This window comes from Cololabis saira, chromosome 4, assembly GCF_033807715.1.
Source record: "Cololabis saira isolate AMF1-May2022 chromosome 4, fColSai1.1, whole genome shotgun sequence".
Taxonomy (NCBI): Eukaryota; Metazoa; Chordata; class Actinopteri; order Beloniformes; family Belonidae; genus Cololabis; species Cololabis saira.
The window spans coordinates 25,545,243-25,560,624 of record NC_084590.1 but is presented as its reverse complement, the minus strand read 5'-3'; the positions used below and the strand labels follow the sequence as shown (position 1 = coordinate 25,560,624).

The window sequence follows — 15,382 nt, the reverse complement described above, 5'->3', positions numbered from 1 at the left end:
TTTGTGCAATTCATGTGCTTTTTACAGCAGTGGGATATAACAACCGTTGGTCTTATAAAAGTGTACTGTGTTGATTTAAGTGAATTTATTTTGTCATGAATAAAAAATGTACGAGATATTTCCTCCTCAGCCTACCATGGACAGCCAATAAAAATATTTTTTCAGCCGATTGAGAGTTGGTGTGTCTTTCTACAACCATGGAAGAAAAAAAAAGGGCTAATGTTTAACACGCTAATGTTTATTTAACACCTTAAGCTTTTATTTTTTTTCAACATCTTGAGTTGAGGATGATGAGAGTTGAAGCATTGTTCAAAGTCTTCTCCAGCATGCCTGCTACCACAGGTTGGCTTGAAGGTCATTTAGGAATAGCCTAGTATCGTCAGGGGGAAAAATATATAAATACACCGGTATATTCATGAAAAAATCTGGTCATTTGGTATATCTGTCACATAATGTTGCTTGACCTGAGCTACTGAAGCCATTGGAGAGCGTAAATCTGCTCCCACAGACCCGCCAGGAGGTAGGACGGGTGCACCACATTATCTGCAGCTCGTCTCGCCCAGATGCACAAGTCACTGGAACAGAGTAAATCTATACTCGGACCAAATAGCCTCTCTCCAGTGCTGTGACGAATCTTTAACTCTATCAAACTGAAGCCTCTTTTTTTTCTTTTATTAGCCTCACTGAGAAGAGGTCTTCTCAATGTTACACAGCGTTTTATTCTAATAACCACAGTGCTCTTCAGATAGGGTATTTGGAAAAGGCCTTCATTTCACCGTAACACTACGTCACGAGTTCTAAGTTTGAATTTCTTTGATTAGATTTCACCAAATTCGTAAATAATCTTCGATCAGGATCATTCAAGACTTTTGGTCTCCAACCAAATGACTTCCTCTGTCGGTATTTCTGCAGCATGAAGCTCTCATGTACTTGCTTGGTTAAATTCATGCCAGCCAGTGTATGTTCAAGCTTTTTTTTTTCTAACTTAGAAATGAGAATAAAACTATTCAAACAGAAATAGTACAGAAGCAATACACAGCTATATGTAAAAGAAAACCCATGCTCTTTCAATACTCAAACCTCACATACAGTATCATAAGTAAGAGGTGCTAAGGGTCACCTTTCAAACTCCCAAAATTGTACATTTTGTGCATTGTCTAATAAATATTCTTAAAATGATGCCCCCAAACAAGTAAGAATGGAAAACATTTGACTTTCAAAACTGCAGCACTTGTTTTCATCAGTTCCCAAGTTTAATGAGGCGAAGCATCGGAGTGGTAATCAGATCCTGTTCCAACAATTTCTGACACAAATCATTCATATTTATGAAAACAATGAGATAAATAAATTACATATTGCATGTTCGTCATTGCAATTTTTTTGCCCCCAGGGGTGGGGTGGGCTGGGCGTTTGTAAAGATTAAAGTGTGAGCCAGGGTGGAGAGTGTAAGAGAACAAGCACAAACCATCACCAGTGAAATGATTTAATTACAAAGAGAAACCCACAGTGACAAACCAGAAACAGCTACATACACGAAGTAACTCCGATAGACTGTTACCATGACAACAGCAAGACGTCAGTCAGAGATAAACAGAAAAGTGGCAGCGCAAAAACAGCTTTTTTTCTTTTTCCTTTTTGTGGATGTCAGTAACAAAGCAAACACCAGCAAGTTTTGAAGCTAAAAGTGACAACATAAATAGTAAAACGTTCGTCAGTCATCCTCATTTTAAAAGGAACCATGCTGACCTCAATAAAGATCTGTGACAGTTATAATTGAAAGAGCGCATGCCGGAGGAGGAGAAGGAAAAACACAGATACAAACAAACCTTACACAAATATATAAAAATATGCCATTAGATTCATATCAACAATTGAGGATTGTGGGTGAACTTTTTACAGAAAAGAGGCAATATGTACCAATATTTACAACAATGAGACTTAGTTCACATATGGGCAGGAGGCGGCTACGTACAAGTCGATGGGTTACAGTGACATTGCGATTATATTTTTACGATGTGCTTCTTTCTTTTTTACTTTGCTCAAATCAGCATGAATATGACTTTTACTTCATAGGATGTCTGATGCAGAATCAGACTTCATTCAGTTTCATTTCTTTTGGTTCAAAACCTAAACTGCTGCAGCTGTTCTTGTATGTGTGGCAGCTGAGGAAATGTACAAATGGTGAATGCGACTTCAAGAGTCTGCTGAACTGAAAGCTATTGACTCCGACCACAGTGATTCAACCGAGATTCCAGAGGCTTTTTCCTCGGAAGGACACCGCGCGGGATGAAAACTCAAGAGACGCCTTTGAGGGCCGTTGAGCAGTCAAACTCCCGGTTAAGAGAAGTATGCACCGACTCCATTGATGCAGAACCTGACGGCTCTTCACTTTGAGGACACAAATGTCCGATTTGAACTGACGCATACGGAGGATAAAAATACTGGCATCGTTAACGCTAGAGGGAAACTCAATGGCGTGTTTTAAGGAGGCCAGCTGACCAATGAAAGCAAATTTTATGCTGGAACAAAGAGGTCACAACTGAAGAGGATGATCAGCTCGGCTTGGAAAGTTAACCCCTCCATAAAAAATAAAGCCCCTCAAGCGTTTTCTAAACTGCCGTTACCTCAATGTTTCCATCACCGACTGGGATTTGTCTCATTCTTCTCACTAACGTTCAGCAAGTCGTTTCCCAACTTGTGCGCTAGTTTCTTTGTTTAAATTGTTAAGATTTTACAGGATTTTCCGTTTCCAGTGTGGCCACTGGACAGACAAAAGGAAAAAGCCTATTTTTATTAGTTTCAGCTGAGAAACAAACGGTTTGAATAGGACACTCGGGCGGTTGCATTTCTACCTTTACAGATGCTTTCTAGCTAGTTAGATATCACAACAGCCAGTGAATCCTCTTACTCATTACAGAGGGAGGGACAGCCCAATGTGGATGCATTAAGAAGCGGGAAAGCTGAAGTAAAGAGCCCAGATGGCTGGTAAAGTGCAACGAGGTTCTCTAGGCTTGGAGGGATCAAAGACAATCACTGCTTAACCCACAAAGCCTGAGGTGAACGATCTGTGTGTGTACGTGTTTGTATATGTGCAAGGACAGGTCACCTCTAGTCATCTGCTGTGGGACCAAAGAGAGCTGATTTTTCACTTCGTGTGTGTGTGTGTTTGTGTGTGAAATGGCTTAACTTTAGCCTTCTGAAGGCACGTGCAGTTGCTAAGCATGTCCTTCTGACACACTGCCTCTTCTTTATACACATGCAGATCATCTGTGATCAATTCTCTTCTTTTTCTGTTTTTGCTTCAAGGGTGCAAATCTTATTTGGCACCCAAACAGGCAACAAAGCGGTTTTGTTCTCTGTCCATCAGCGAGCCTTGAGAAGAAGTTATGGGACATATTCAACATCACGCAGTTGGGGGGTGGGGGGCGTGTGAACGAAGAAAAAACAAAAACCCACTTGCTTCTGTTTCTCAACATTTAAGGAATCACATCTCCGAAGCAAGAACCTTGTATTGTGAATCGTACCGGACCGTGAGGGAACTGCCTTACACCCCGAGAGTGCATGTGTCCCCAACCTGAGCCAAACTATGCCCTTTTATCTAATTCTCATTATCAAGCAACGTTCTCTGTGTTCATCAGTTCAAAAAAAATGGAAAAAGTGAAAGCTACATCTTATATAAATTAAGTGCTGTAAAAGAAGGCGCTAAAATCAAAACCATAAATACTGTACATAACTTTCTTTATCTGCTGCTACAGCCTAGCGTCATCTTTAGGAACCTCTGTCCGACTGGACAGAACGCGCAACAAACTGAAGTTTCATGGCAAAAGAAACACAAGGCTTTGGCATAGTCATGTTAAGGAGAAATGTCTCCAATGCACTTTTTTGTTGTTTTTTGTTTCCAAACAGTAGTGGGACACTGCTTCCTCTCTTCATTTATGTCATCTTCAACTGTCAGGACAATTAAAAGAAACAAAACAAATGCAATGTGAATATCTGCAGAAAACTCAAGTCCACAGACTAGGTGAGTAAGGCTGTGCATTAATGTGTGTGCTTTCATAGTGTTGTCGTCACATACTGGATTAAAACCATGCTCTCACTCCCGCTCCCTCTGCAGGAGGACTGACGACTGCGGCAGCCTCACGTCAATGATCAGCGATCGGGTGGTTGATAAAATCACCTCCCTCCCGAAGCCAGAAAGATTTCATCTCAAATGCAGTTGTCCATTTATGACCAATCCGTTTAAAAAGGCGCAAAACTATTTGTCCTTTTACTCCGAAGAAAGCTCACAGATCACCTGAATCTCTGCACTTGTGTGGAATTTTAGCTGGGAAAAAAAGCATAAATACATAACTCAGGATTTCACTTCATTCACTTGTTGACCTCTGATCATCTGGAGGCTTATTGTCTGCGGTTCAAGTTAAGCTGGAGTGAAGTGTTGAAGTCCAAAAACAACAGAGGGTTTCAAAGCCCATGCAATGCTTCATTAATGTCGCTACGTTGACTCAAATGTCCTTTCATCCTCCTGTGACGCTCTGCAGAAGTCCACTTCTGTGTCTTCTTCATTTGTTCTCCATCTGAACGTGTTTGTCTTTTAAAGTGTGCTTCATCCCTTCTCTGGCTTCTCTTTCAGTAAAAACTTGAGCCTTAAGACACGTTTTTTTTTTTAAGCTTATACTCATAGACACACGGACAGCATCAAAAACGTAACGCAGCAAAACTCAGTTTGATGTTAATGTATTAATCTTAAATCCAGCTGGGAGCCAACAGCTGTATTATGCACACAGAGACTGGTGGACTGAGCTAAAGACCAAGCGACAGCAGAAGAAACGGAGGAGTCTTATCAGGTTAAAGGAGAGGAGGTGGAGTGCGGATCTCCGCTAGAGGGAGGTTGGGCGTTCCATCGTCTCAGACCCTCCAGAGCAAAAGGTGGTTGGTACTGTCGTCCCGTCCAACAGTTTCACTGCTATTGGTCAGCCTGAAGTCCTCGTAGCCGTCTCCTCCAGAAATGACGAGATGGCTGGTTTTCGGAGGGGTGTGGGTGGAGGCTCTGCGATGTGTCGAGTCGCGCCTTTGAAGGCTCCCGTCAATGGCGGCGCTGCTCTGAGATGGATTTCCTAAAGTCCAAAAAAAGGGAGGGTTGTCAGAGAGGAGGAGCAAAAATGAGGATGAAGATCGAGTTTATCAAAGCATGGCTCAGTTCAGCTATTACAGTAAGTACCTGTGGAGTCAGACGCCGTGGGAGGGAAGTTCACGTCAAACCCTTCCGGGAGCTCGATCGACGTCAGGAACCGGACATGGCCTGTGTGTCCGTGAGCCGACCCCATGGGAACCAGGGGAGATTTCAACATCCCAGCTCCAGTTCCTGAGCTCACCGCCGGGATCGCCAGCGTCAGGACCACTCCTTCAGGAGGAAATTTCATTTGTATCATTTCATATCGTGAATCCGAGGTATATAGATCAAAAAAGGATCAAATAAAAATGGTATAGCTGCAAGTGACAATTATTGGTCTCATCTGATGCTTGAATGACTTAAACAGTGGATGAACTGATGAAACCTTGCCAGATTTGGTAGCGTTTAAAAGAATATTAGAACGATCCTTTGAGTAGTTTCTTGAAATTTAACTTGCCCATCAGAAAATATTGGTCACAGTGCCTTTAAAGACCAGAAGGTTCTTTGCTCATAACTTAGAGACAGTTTAACATGTATCCCAGTTCAAAAGGTGCACAGCTAATTTCATGACAACTCCAGGAAGCATCTCTTTCATCAAGTTTTAAGAGTAAGAAACCCTGACTGTCACTTAGGTAGAGCACTGGGTGATAAAATGGGGAAAAAATCAGGGATAAAAAAACCCTGAGGGAAAATAAATTGGCTATATATATGGACCTAGTTAGTTTAAGAAGAAGGTTTATCACCTTTTACTCTCAAAGTATGAGTAAAGTTTCTTGTTAATATCATCTTTTACTGGACAAGTGTTTTCAGATTCTGTTCATTCTTTCCACCTGCCCTAGCAAACGACCATGTAAAATTTTAAGCACATTGGTCATTCAGTTTTGGAAATATTGGACCTTGAAATTTGATTGCCTGTGGAAATTGGCATTTTAGGTATTGCCTAATTTTTCTGTGCTGCCTTCACTCTCAATGTTTCGAAAAGGGGGGGAAACATTGTGAGGTGGAAACTAGCAGGAGTTGTTTGGTTTGATTCAGGAGTTTCCACAGAATCAGAGGTATAACTTTCGTTTTGTTCTGAATGGGTACGGCTGGCCAGGCCGCCAATAAAGGTGAAATATTTCATAAATACGACAATTAACAAATTAAAACAATAAAAACCGAACACAAACATAAAAACGGAACAAAAAATATTTTCAAAACCATTTTGTTCTCTCCTCAGTTTTTGGTTTAAATTCTTCCTTGTTTTGTTTTTTTTGTTTGCTGTCCTGTGTTTCTGTTTTTGCTGTGTTTTCTGATGCTCTGCTGCACATCCGTGAGTGGCGTCATGCTGCAGCTCAGAGCTACGCAGATGAGTTAAAGCTCCAACCTGCACTGGTGCCGATCCACAGCAGGTCCTTACAGGCCAGCAGGGCTGTGATTCTGAGACACGCAGCTTTGTGCTGTCTGATGATCGCATCTGCACCTGGGCCGAACAGAGCAAGCAGGACAAGAGTCAAAGTGAGTGAAAGGTAGACTAAAAACAATATTGATGGAATAACTGCATGCGAGACGTCGCCGACGTCTACAATCAAAATTCTGACAATACTTTTACTTTTACGTCTATGCAAGATAAACCTAAAACCGTGCGTGTGCGCCCTCATTGCTTATGCGCGCTTACCTGCAAGCATTTTGTGCACTGCAGGCGCGACGTCCACCTCGGTCAGGCTCTCCCAGGTCTGAGCGTGGTACAGTCTGACTTGTGCACTGCCCTGCAGCGCCAACCACACGCCCTGACCGTACGCCACCATGCACGTCACACAGCGACTGCTGTCGGTGCCCACCTGGAAGAAGTGCTGAGGGGAGAAGAGAAGGATGAACAAGGAGGAAAAGCCGGTATTTCTACTGCATCTACAAAACCTCTGAATAGTCCGTCCCCTCACCTCTTGCACCAGCGTCGTGGTGTTGATGATAAGGACTCTGTTTTGGGAGCCACACCACAGCTTTCCTCCGACAGGAACCATTTTGGTGACCGGACTACTGGGCGTCCCCAGGACTAAAGTCTGCGAAGACTGGGGGTCCCAGAAACTACCTGCAGAATTTAATTTATATTGAAGGTGCACAGTAAAAAAAAAGCATGCAAATCCTATAAAAAATTTAGCAACAACATGTAAAGCAATAGCTGCGACAAATGTTATGTTTAGTGAGTGTCCAATCATATCCACACTTCTTACCTGCTTCTCTCTGATAAACAATCACCTCTCCATTTGCCAGGGACACGAAAACTTTATTGTCCAAAAACCTGGAGCAAGCCAAACGGGAGAGCATGAGCATATCCTGTCTGGACTTTGAAAGCGTGGCCACTAGTGGAGGAGAGGAAGACTCACAGTATACAGAGGATGGAGGCTGAATGCTGCATCTTCATGCTGTTTTTCCGGTTGCGGATGTTATCAGACGACTGGTACACATGGATGCTGACAGACAGGGAGCAGACAAAGGTAACTACGGGATACGATCGAGCAGCAGATCGGTCATCATGTAGGAACAGAAAACTATTATTTCCAGCTCTTGTGCATTTTTACCATCCATCCTCCGTGCCCAGCCACACAGAGCTCTGATATGCCTCTGGGTCGATACTGAGCAGATCCTCCAAACTGGCGCGTGTGAAGGATCCGCGGGAGGATCGCCGCATGGCCCGGCCATCCATGGGGCTCTCTGCGTGGGCACGGCTTCCTCCGCCGACACTTAACATCCCCGGAGCTCCGTAGGAGCTTGTTACCGGGAACTCCTGCTCCTCCTCGCTGCTGGTGGTCTCTGTAGCCATGTCCTTGCCTGGACCCTCATCATCTTTTGGGAAAAATAAAAGTCACTTTGTGGGAAAGACTTTCAAAGCGTTACAGCCTGAAACTGAAGCTGTCACTCACTGCCGTAGCTAGATGATATGGTGGAGTGACTGGCTTGGCTCTGAAGTGTAGAAGAGGGACTGGGTGAATCTTCATCATCCGTGTCATCGCTGTCGAATGGGACAAGCTCCGCCCCCGGACCTGGAAAAGACCAATCAATATATATTATTTTTTTGTTTTTAATTACGATGTGAAATTTTGACCACATGTGAGAGGAAACAAAGCGTTCCTGTACTAGTGTAGCAGTCACTAACCGGTCGGCTGCTCTGTGAGCTCCAGAGTTGAATGAGAGATGGATATATGGAGCTGCTGCTGGGCGTGCACCGGTGCTGAGGAGGCAGGCGCCGGCTCTGATCCACGATCCCTGAGAAGACAAGCGCTCATTGCTTAATGGGATATAACACAGTCAACTTCAGAGAGGACTGAATTAACTTATTGCGCACAGAAACGTCAGTACTGCATGCAATAACTCACATTTGAATTGGTTCTTCATTTAAAAAGCTTAAATTTACAGAATTATCTGCACAGTTCTCAGCGAAGGAGCTAAGGAGCTGATCGTGCACGTCAGAACTCACTTTTATCCAGTTGGATGTTTGCTGGTAACATCTATCCTACTCTCTTTCAATGCTGCAGCATCGTTGCCAGACCGTGGGAGTGGTTGGGAACACCTGTATTCCTCCTCTATTTAACTATTTAACTCCACCCTTCCCACAGTGGAGTGGAGCCCTTCTCTCCCCCGTACCTTTGGGTTTATGTTATGCCACACAACATTCAACTATTGGTGACCACATCTCACTGCTCTGTCGTTTGTTTTTGTTGTGTTTATTTTGGTTCAAATTAAATATTTAAGTACTGGTCTACAGTTTGCGTATGTCCCTTTAATTTGCCATGGTTTTTGAGCTGGGCCATGGCAGATATTTGAAGAGAAAATGATTTTCATCTCATGAATTAAAAAAAAAAACTAAGGAAGAAATGTCTGGTCGGACACAGCAGGGAGAAAAACAGATGCAGGAGTAAAAACTACAGTTTCATCTCTCCACCAAGTTTTCTGAAGTCTGGTTCGATACAATTAGCACCATATCTCTGATGGTATTTACCTGTGGCTCAACAGGGTGAATTTAAAAGTTTTAAAACCATTTCCACTGTTGATAAAATCTTTAATCCCTCTGCATGTTTATTTCCAGATTACTGACATGTCATAAGAGCAGCTGTGGTGATGACAGGGTATAAAATACGCACTGACCTTCCTTTGAGACCTGGAACGGCGGCGATGCATATGATCCTTGCCGAGCAGACGGCGATGCAGGCCTCCACCGTGGGCTCATCTTTGATATTCAACAGGCAAACCTGGGGGGAAACAATGATTAAATCCGGCACAAAATTAAAAAGATATCTTCCTTTTTTTTCTTTCCTTCTCAAGAACAAGAAGCGTAGTATTTTCTCACCTGTCCTACATATCCATCGCTGTTACACACCCACACTTCACAGCCGCTGTCTGGACAGCTGTGGCTCGGCGAGGCACACGAGAACTGCAGGTAAACATTGAAACATGAGGTACGGCCGCTTTTGTTTAGAGACACACACACACACACACACACACACACACACACACACACACACACACACACACACACACACACACACACACACACACACACACACACACACACACACACACACACACACACACACACACACACACACACACACACGCACACACGCAGTGGTCTGGGAAGAACAAAACAAGGAAGGAAGGAACACACTGTGGATATTCCCTGTTGCTCTCACCTGCATCCCACTGCGGGTCTTCATAATAGGGATGGCCTTCAGGAACTCTGGGTCCCACTGGTCCTTGTTCATGGCTAAACACACAAGACACACAAATATAACTTCAGAAATGTGGAATTATATCTGGGCTGGTTTAATTCTTTTCACAAACATTAAGTTAAACCATCTTAGAAGCTCAAGTCTTATTCATAGGTTGACTCTTTAGTATAAAGCTTCTTCACTGACCCAGCTTCTTCTTGGCATCCTCAAAGGCCTGCTCGAAGCTGGAGCGAGCATCGGGCGAGCTGAACTCAAAGACGAAGCTGCTCTCGGCAGAGGCTGTGGTGAATTCCAGTTTCGTGGGCAGGAAAGTCATACTGAAAGCCAGAGACTGTTTCTCTGACAGCTCTTTGTGAACCGACGCCATCAGATCCTTTATCACCTCGTCTAGAGACTGGCAGAGGTGGAAAAAGATTGAAAAGACTTAATAAAATACAAAAATAAACTGTGGTGGATTCAGCTGCAAACACTCCAAGACCTAATCTTGATAATATGATGATCACTACGTAAAGTGGGAGAAAAATACTGAAATCAACCTGGTTCTGGTGATCTATAGTACCTGATGTGGGAAACTGAGGGTCTCCGACAGCTTGCTGATCTGACCCAGTGTGCTGAGATCCTCATCCAATCGACTGATCATCTTCTGGATGCTCTCCTTATTTGTTGCCTGAGCGGAGTCTGCAGCACAAAGGACGAAGCGGTCAGAGGTACGTCACTTTTTTTTTTTCTTCAGTCTTAACAACAAATACACCTGAGCCTTACTTTTCACCATCTCCACGTCCTCTAGCGGAAGTTTCCAAAGAAACTTGTATTTACTGGACGTGTCAATCATACTGGCAGCAGAGTACCTGAGAGCAAAACAAGAAAACAAAAAGACTATAAAAGAAACCCAGACATCATCTGTTTGTCTGTTGTTCAACACTAGGGGGCAGTGCGCTATTACATATGATGCTGTGAATGTGGTTGTGTGTGTGTGTGTGTGTGTGTGTGTGTGTGTGTGTGTGTGTGTGTGTGTGTGTGTGTGTGTGTGTGTGTGTGTGTGTGTGTGTGTGTGTGTGTGTGTGTGTGTGTTACATACAGGCTCATGGAGCTGCGTCTTAATGAGCCAGACTTCCTCTTGAGAGTGGTGCAGATGATCAGATCACTGAAGAGGAAGAGTGAGCGGTCTTTCTTCCCACCCACGGACTTCTACAGAGAGACATGAGCAGCTCAGAACATCTGCGCCAACGACATCTACCCCGTTGTGGTATAAAATGAGTTAACGAGACATTTTGATCTAATTTTAAATGAGAGAGCTCTTCTTACCGCCTCCATGACTATTTCCTGTCTCAAGAACTTCCTCTGGGGATTGAGAATCTGAGGGGAGACACATATGGGGACCACTTAATGCCAAAGCAAAAACTCCAACGCAGGGGCGTCAATTGGGTATGGCAAGGTATGGCAGCCGCCACACCTTGGCTTCAAGGGTTAAATGTAAATGTTTGTTTTTTTAATACATTTATGGAATTACTCTGTGTCTCTTTGTATTGATTATTCTATTACTTAATACATATAGAATAACTACAAATGCAAATCAGAACATGATCGATTTCACTAAAACTCATCTTAACAAGAATATTTGTCTTATTTCTAGTTAAAATGTCTAATTTTTAGTCAAAAAAAATCTCATTACATTTAAGACAAGACTCAAATACAACCGTTTTCACCTGTTTCAAGTAGATTTTCACTTAAAATAAGTAGAAAAATCTGCCAATGGAACAAGATTGTTTTGCTTGTAATGATGAGAAGATAAATCTTGTCCCACTGGCAGATTTTTCTACTTATTTCAAGTGAAAATTTACTTGAAACAGGTGAAAATGGTCAAATAACAAGTTATTTTTCTGGTGATGACTCTTGTTTTAAGTGTAATGAGATTTTTTGACTAAAAATTAGACATTTTAACTAGAAATAAGACAAATATTCCTGGTAAGATTTTGAGTTTTTGCAGTGAGCGAGACTGGATTTGAAAAAGTTCCAATTTTCTTGACCACACAGATAAGCTCCATAGACTTCTGTGATGAGTATTTGCTGGACGTGTTGATTGATACTCTAGTTAAGTTCTGTGACTCGTAACCTTGCCATACCTTAGCTTCCACTGAATTGACGCCACTGCTCCAACGGGAGAATCTGCTAAATGTATCAAACAAAACAACAGAAAACCTGAATATCTTACATGTTCAACTCCCTCTATGTGTGCTTCAATCTCCTGGATGACCCGGGCTTCCCTTTCCGCCTCCTCAGCAGAACGGCGTCCCTTATTGATCTTTTCTGCCAGTCGCTTGATGTCCCTCTGGGCGTCCAGTAGGAACGAGTGGTCAGGGTGGTCCTCTGGTGTGTGTTTCAGCAAGTCCTTAAATAAGCAACACAAATAACTTAACCATCCTCTAATTCACCAACCTGTTACCAATCACTTTACCATAAAGAGAAGAGAAGAGAAGCTACCTTAACCAGCAGCTCGTATCGGGGAATCCTCTGCACCGGCTTGATCATCAGATCGCCCAGGGCCTGTTTCTCTTTATTCTCGCGCATGTTTTGCTGTTGGTTTGAAGGAAGAAGGATGACAGAGAAATCTGTGTGAGACCAGGACTTCAGGAAAAGAGACTTCCATAAAAACGGGTCAGTGATGCACTTCACAGCATCACCACGAGATGGTGCAGTGGTTCCACCGTCAGCACCAGTGGCCGACTGGGATCAAGCTACTCAGCTCCTGCTGCTTCCTCTCATCTGTTTATTTCCAGTGACGCAAAGAAATACAGATTTCTATTCACTGTACCGATAACTAAGGTGTCTACAGTCCACTTCAAACTTTGAAGGAGACATGTTGTGCTTTTTTTCACGAGTTCACACAGGGATATACTACAAAAGCCACCTTTTCATCCAAGTGTTTTTTCAGCTCTGCTCATAGCAGCTGTTTTAAGGTAAAGGTGGAGTCAGGCAGCTACACTTCACCCCATTTCCTTTGAAGGGTGCCTGATTTTAAATGTGTTATACAGCTTTGTACTATTTAATTCTGATAGATAGTAAATACAACATACTGTGAACTTGGGAGTCATAGTAAAGATGCTGCAGGACAGATCATTTAGTTTGATCTGAGTCATAGAACCGCCCAAATCTGAACAATTCACTAAATGAGATGTTTTCAGGCAACTCCAAATGTCAGAGTTTAGTTGGTAGTCACTTCACACTCCCTGATATAGTCTCAAGCATGGAAAACTACACTTTTTTCTTCTTGATCTACTTCAAAGCTTTATACAAAGAGTACTTCACAGACACTTTGTTCTAATTTCCATCCATCATTAGCTACACCCACTTATTCTTATGTAGTGTCGGAGGGATCTGCTGGAGCCTAACCAGCTCTTGTCCAGACCTGTATTTACTGATACATGACATAAAATTCTACTTGCATTGGGATGGTTCAGATGAGACTGTTCTGCTGCAATGTAAATGTATTATAGTGAAGTAAATATTAGACAATAGTAGGTTAAATATCTAATCTGAAAAGAAAATATTCTTCTAAAATCAGTCCTGATGAGGTTTCAGCCCCTATGTCAAAGCATTTTTTTTTTTACCTCATATTAGTTTAGAGTTTAGAGTTTATTAACTTAGCACAAAAAGATGCATGAAGCACTGCGCAAGGAGGGAACGAAGTTCTATAGCGAACTTGTACAAGGTTCCACCCCTGTCAAAAAAACAAAACAAAGGACAAGCAGACAGCATGCATGAGCTAAACAACAACAAAAGACAAAGATCAATAGCAACAGGAATTCAAGTACTTGAAACAACTAATAGTAAAAAACACAAAGAAAGAACAAAAAATGTGACAAAAGCAGAACAATGAGAAAGAATATATAATTAAAGGTTGATAAAATTAAAGGTCGAGTAGAGAAAGTAAATTAGGTTCCTGTGGAAAGTAAAAATTCCTTTAGGTTTTTTTTGAAAATGCATTGGGAGGAGGTGGACCTCAGTGAAGAGTTTAAGTCAGACCAGAGCTTGGGGCCTCTATAAGTAATGTTGAATTGGTGACTTGAGGTTCGGGAGGACGGTATAGATAAGCTATTGTTACTAAACCTTGTTTGATATGAGTGAAAGTCTGTTGTCAGAATAAAGAAATTGTGAAAAGTAATAGGCAGATCTTGTTTCCTGTATATAAACTTATGAATAAAAAGGCATGTTTGATAGGCATTCACCTTATCAATAGGTAAGAGTCGATACTTCAGAAAAAGAGGCGCTGATGGCGCATATCTAGAGGAGTGGGAGATCAATCTCAGAAACCTCTTCTGCAATAAGAGTAGTTTTCTTAGATGAGTCGGATAATTAGCTGCCCAAACAATGTTACAATAATTTAAATGAGGGAACAAGAAACTATAATATAGGGTTAAGTAAGCTGAGGAATTAATTAAAGGGAGAACTTTCCTCAAAATGCCTAGCATCTTCATGGATCTTTTGGAGACGAGATCAATATGATTACACCAGTTGAGGTGTTCATCTAGAATAACCCCCAGAAATTAGAGAGAAGCATACATGCTAATCATGCCTCCTTCGAAAACAATAACACACACATTCATACACAAACCCAGCGCAGACAAAAGCTGCTTGTGGACAAACTCATCTCATCAATACGAGGTCAGACAGCATCAGGGCAGCTGCTCAGACTAAACACACCTGTGATTCTGAGCAACACTGACCTCCAGAAACTTGTGAAATGCCGGCTTGGCCTCCTTGGCGATCCTCACAGCATCTTTGGCATTGAGAAAGTTGTCGATGTACGCTGAATACATATTAGCAAGAGCCTCCTTGGAGAACTAGAAGAGGGGAGAGACCATTAAATATAGTATGTACACACTTTGATAGGACTTTCTAAGCAGCTGTTTTGAGTTCTTTACAGAAAAACACAAGGCAAAGCTCCTTGTTCACATTTGTGATTACCAAGGCCTGATGTGAAAATGCATTTGAAGCCAGTGGATCTAATTACAGCCTCTGGTTGGAATTAAAAAGTGTAATGTAGCACTAGCTGAGGTGTCTCAATGGTGCTCCAGGGATCACGTCGGCGTCTCATTAGCTGAACTGTATATGACAGTAGGTCAGTCTGTACCAGCTCTGGTGGCAATCTGTTCAGTGTGAGTGAGGTGTGATGCAAGCTGCTGGAGCAAATTAAACACCCGCTGCAGGAGTTCATTCAGTTCGTGAGCCAGTTTAGGTGGCATTAGAAAAAAACAATCTTTCATTATTTTTCCTTCTTCATACTCAAAACGACACCTAAGCACAGATGAGTCACCCTGATCTGATTTCTTTTCTCAAATGGAGGCCAGAAGATCGAGAGAGCTTAGAAAACGTAGCACAGACATGACTTTTGAGAAGGATTTAACTTCACAGAATGAACAGTTTCCTGATCCTTGAAAACAATGAGCTACTATACGCGTCCCTCTCTTTTATCATCTACAACCCTCTGAACTCCTGTCTGTGTCTC

General features: G+C 42.4%; 1 protein-coding gene across 1 annotated transcript in view; it reads right to left on the bottom strand.

Moving 5' to 3' along the window:
• Positions 1–3,848: 3,848 nt before the first annotated feature.
• LOC133441694 (rho guanine nucleotide exchange factor 17-like) overlaps positions 3,849–15,382 on the bottom strand; it is a 77,024-nt gene continuing 65,490 nt past the window's right edge. The window contains exons 5-25 of the mRNA XM_061719257.1: positions 14,601–14,717; positions 12,358–12,450; positions 12,089–12,265; positions 11,182–11,232; positions 10,955–11,064; positions 10,639–10,724; positions 10,436–10,554; positions 10,063–10,270; positions 9,838–9,911; positions 9,495–9,578; positions 9,293–9,396; positions 8,304–8,413; positions 8,071–8,190; positions 7,729–7,993; positions 7,534–7,620; positions 7,381–7,448; positions 7,090–7,238; positions 6,828–7,002; positions 6,537–6,632; positions 5,219–5,401; positions 3,849–5,114 (exon numbers count right to left, since the gene is read on the bottom strand). Of these exons, the coding sequence (XP_061575241.1) occupies positions 4,906–5,114; positions 5,219–5,401; positions 6,537–6,632; positions 6,828–7,002; positions 7,090–7,238; positions 7,381–7,448; positions 7,534–7,620; positions 7,729–7,993; positions 8,071–8,190; positions 8,304–8,413; positions 9,293–9,396; positions 9,495–9,578; positions 9,838–9,911; positions 10,063–10,270; positions 10,436–10,554; positions 10,639–10,724; positions 10,955–11,064; positions 11,182–11,232; positions 12,089–12,265; positions 12,358–12,450; positions 14,601–14,717 (2,685 nt within the window). The 3' untranslated portion in view covers positions 3,849–4,905. The remainder of the gene's footprint in view (positions 5,115–5,218; positions 5,402–6,536; positions 6,633–6,827; positions 7,003–7,089; positions 7,239–7,380; positions 7,449–7,533; positions 7,621–7,728; positions 7,994–8,070; positions 8,191–8,303; positions 8,414–9,292; positions 9,397–9,494; positions 9,579–9,837; positions 9,912–10,062; positions 10,271–10,435; positions 10,555–10,638; positions 10,725–10,954; positions 11,065–11,181; positions 11,233–12,088; positions 12,266–12,357; positions 12,451–14,600; positions 14,718–15,382) is intronic.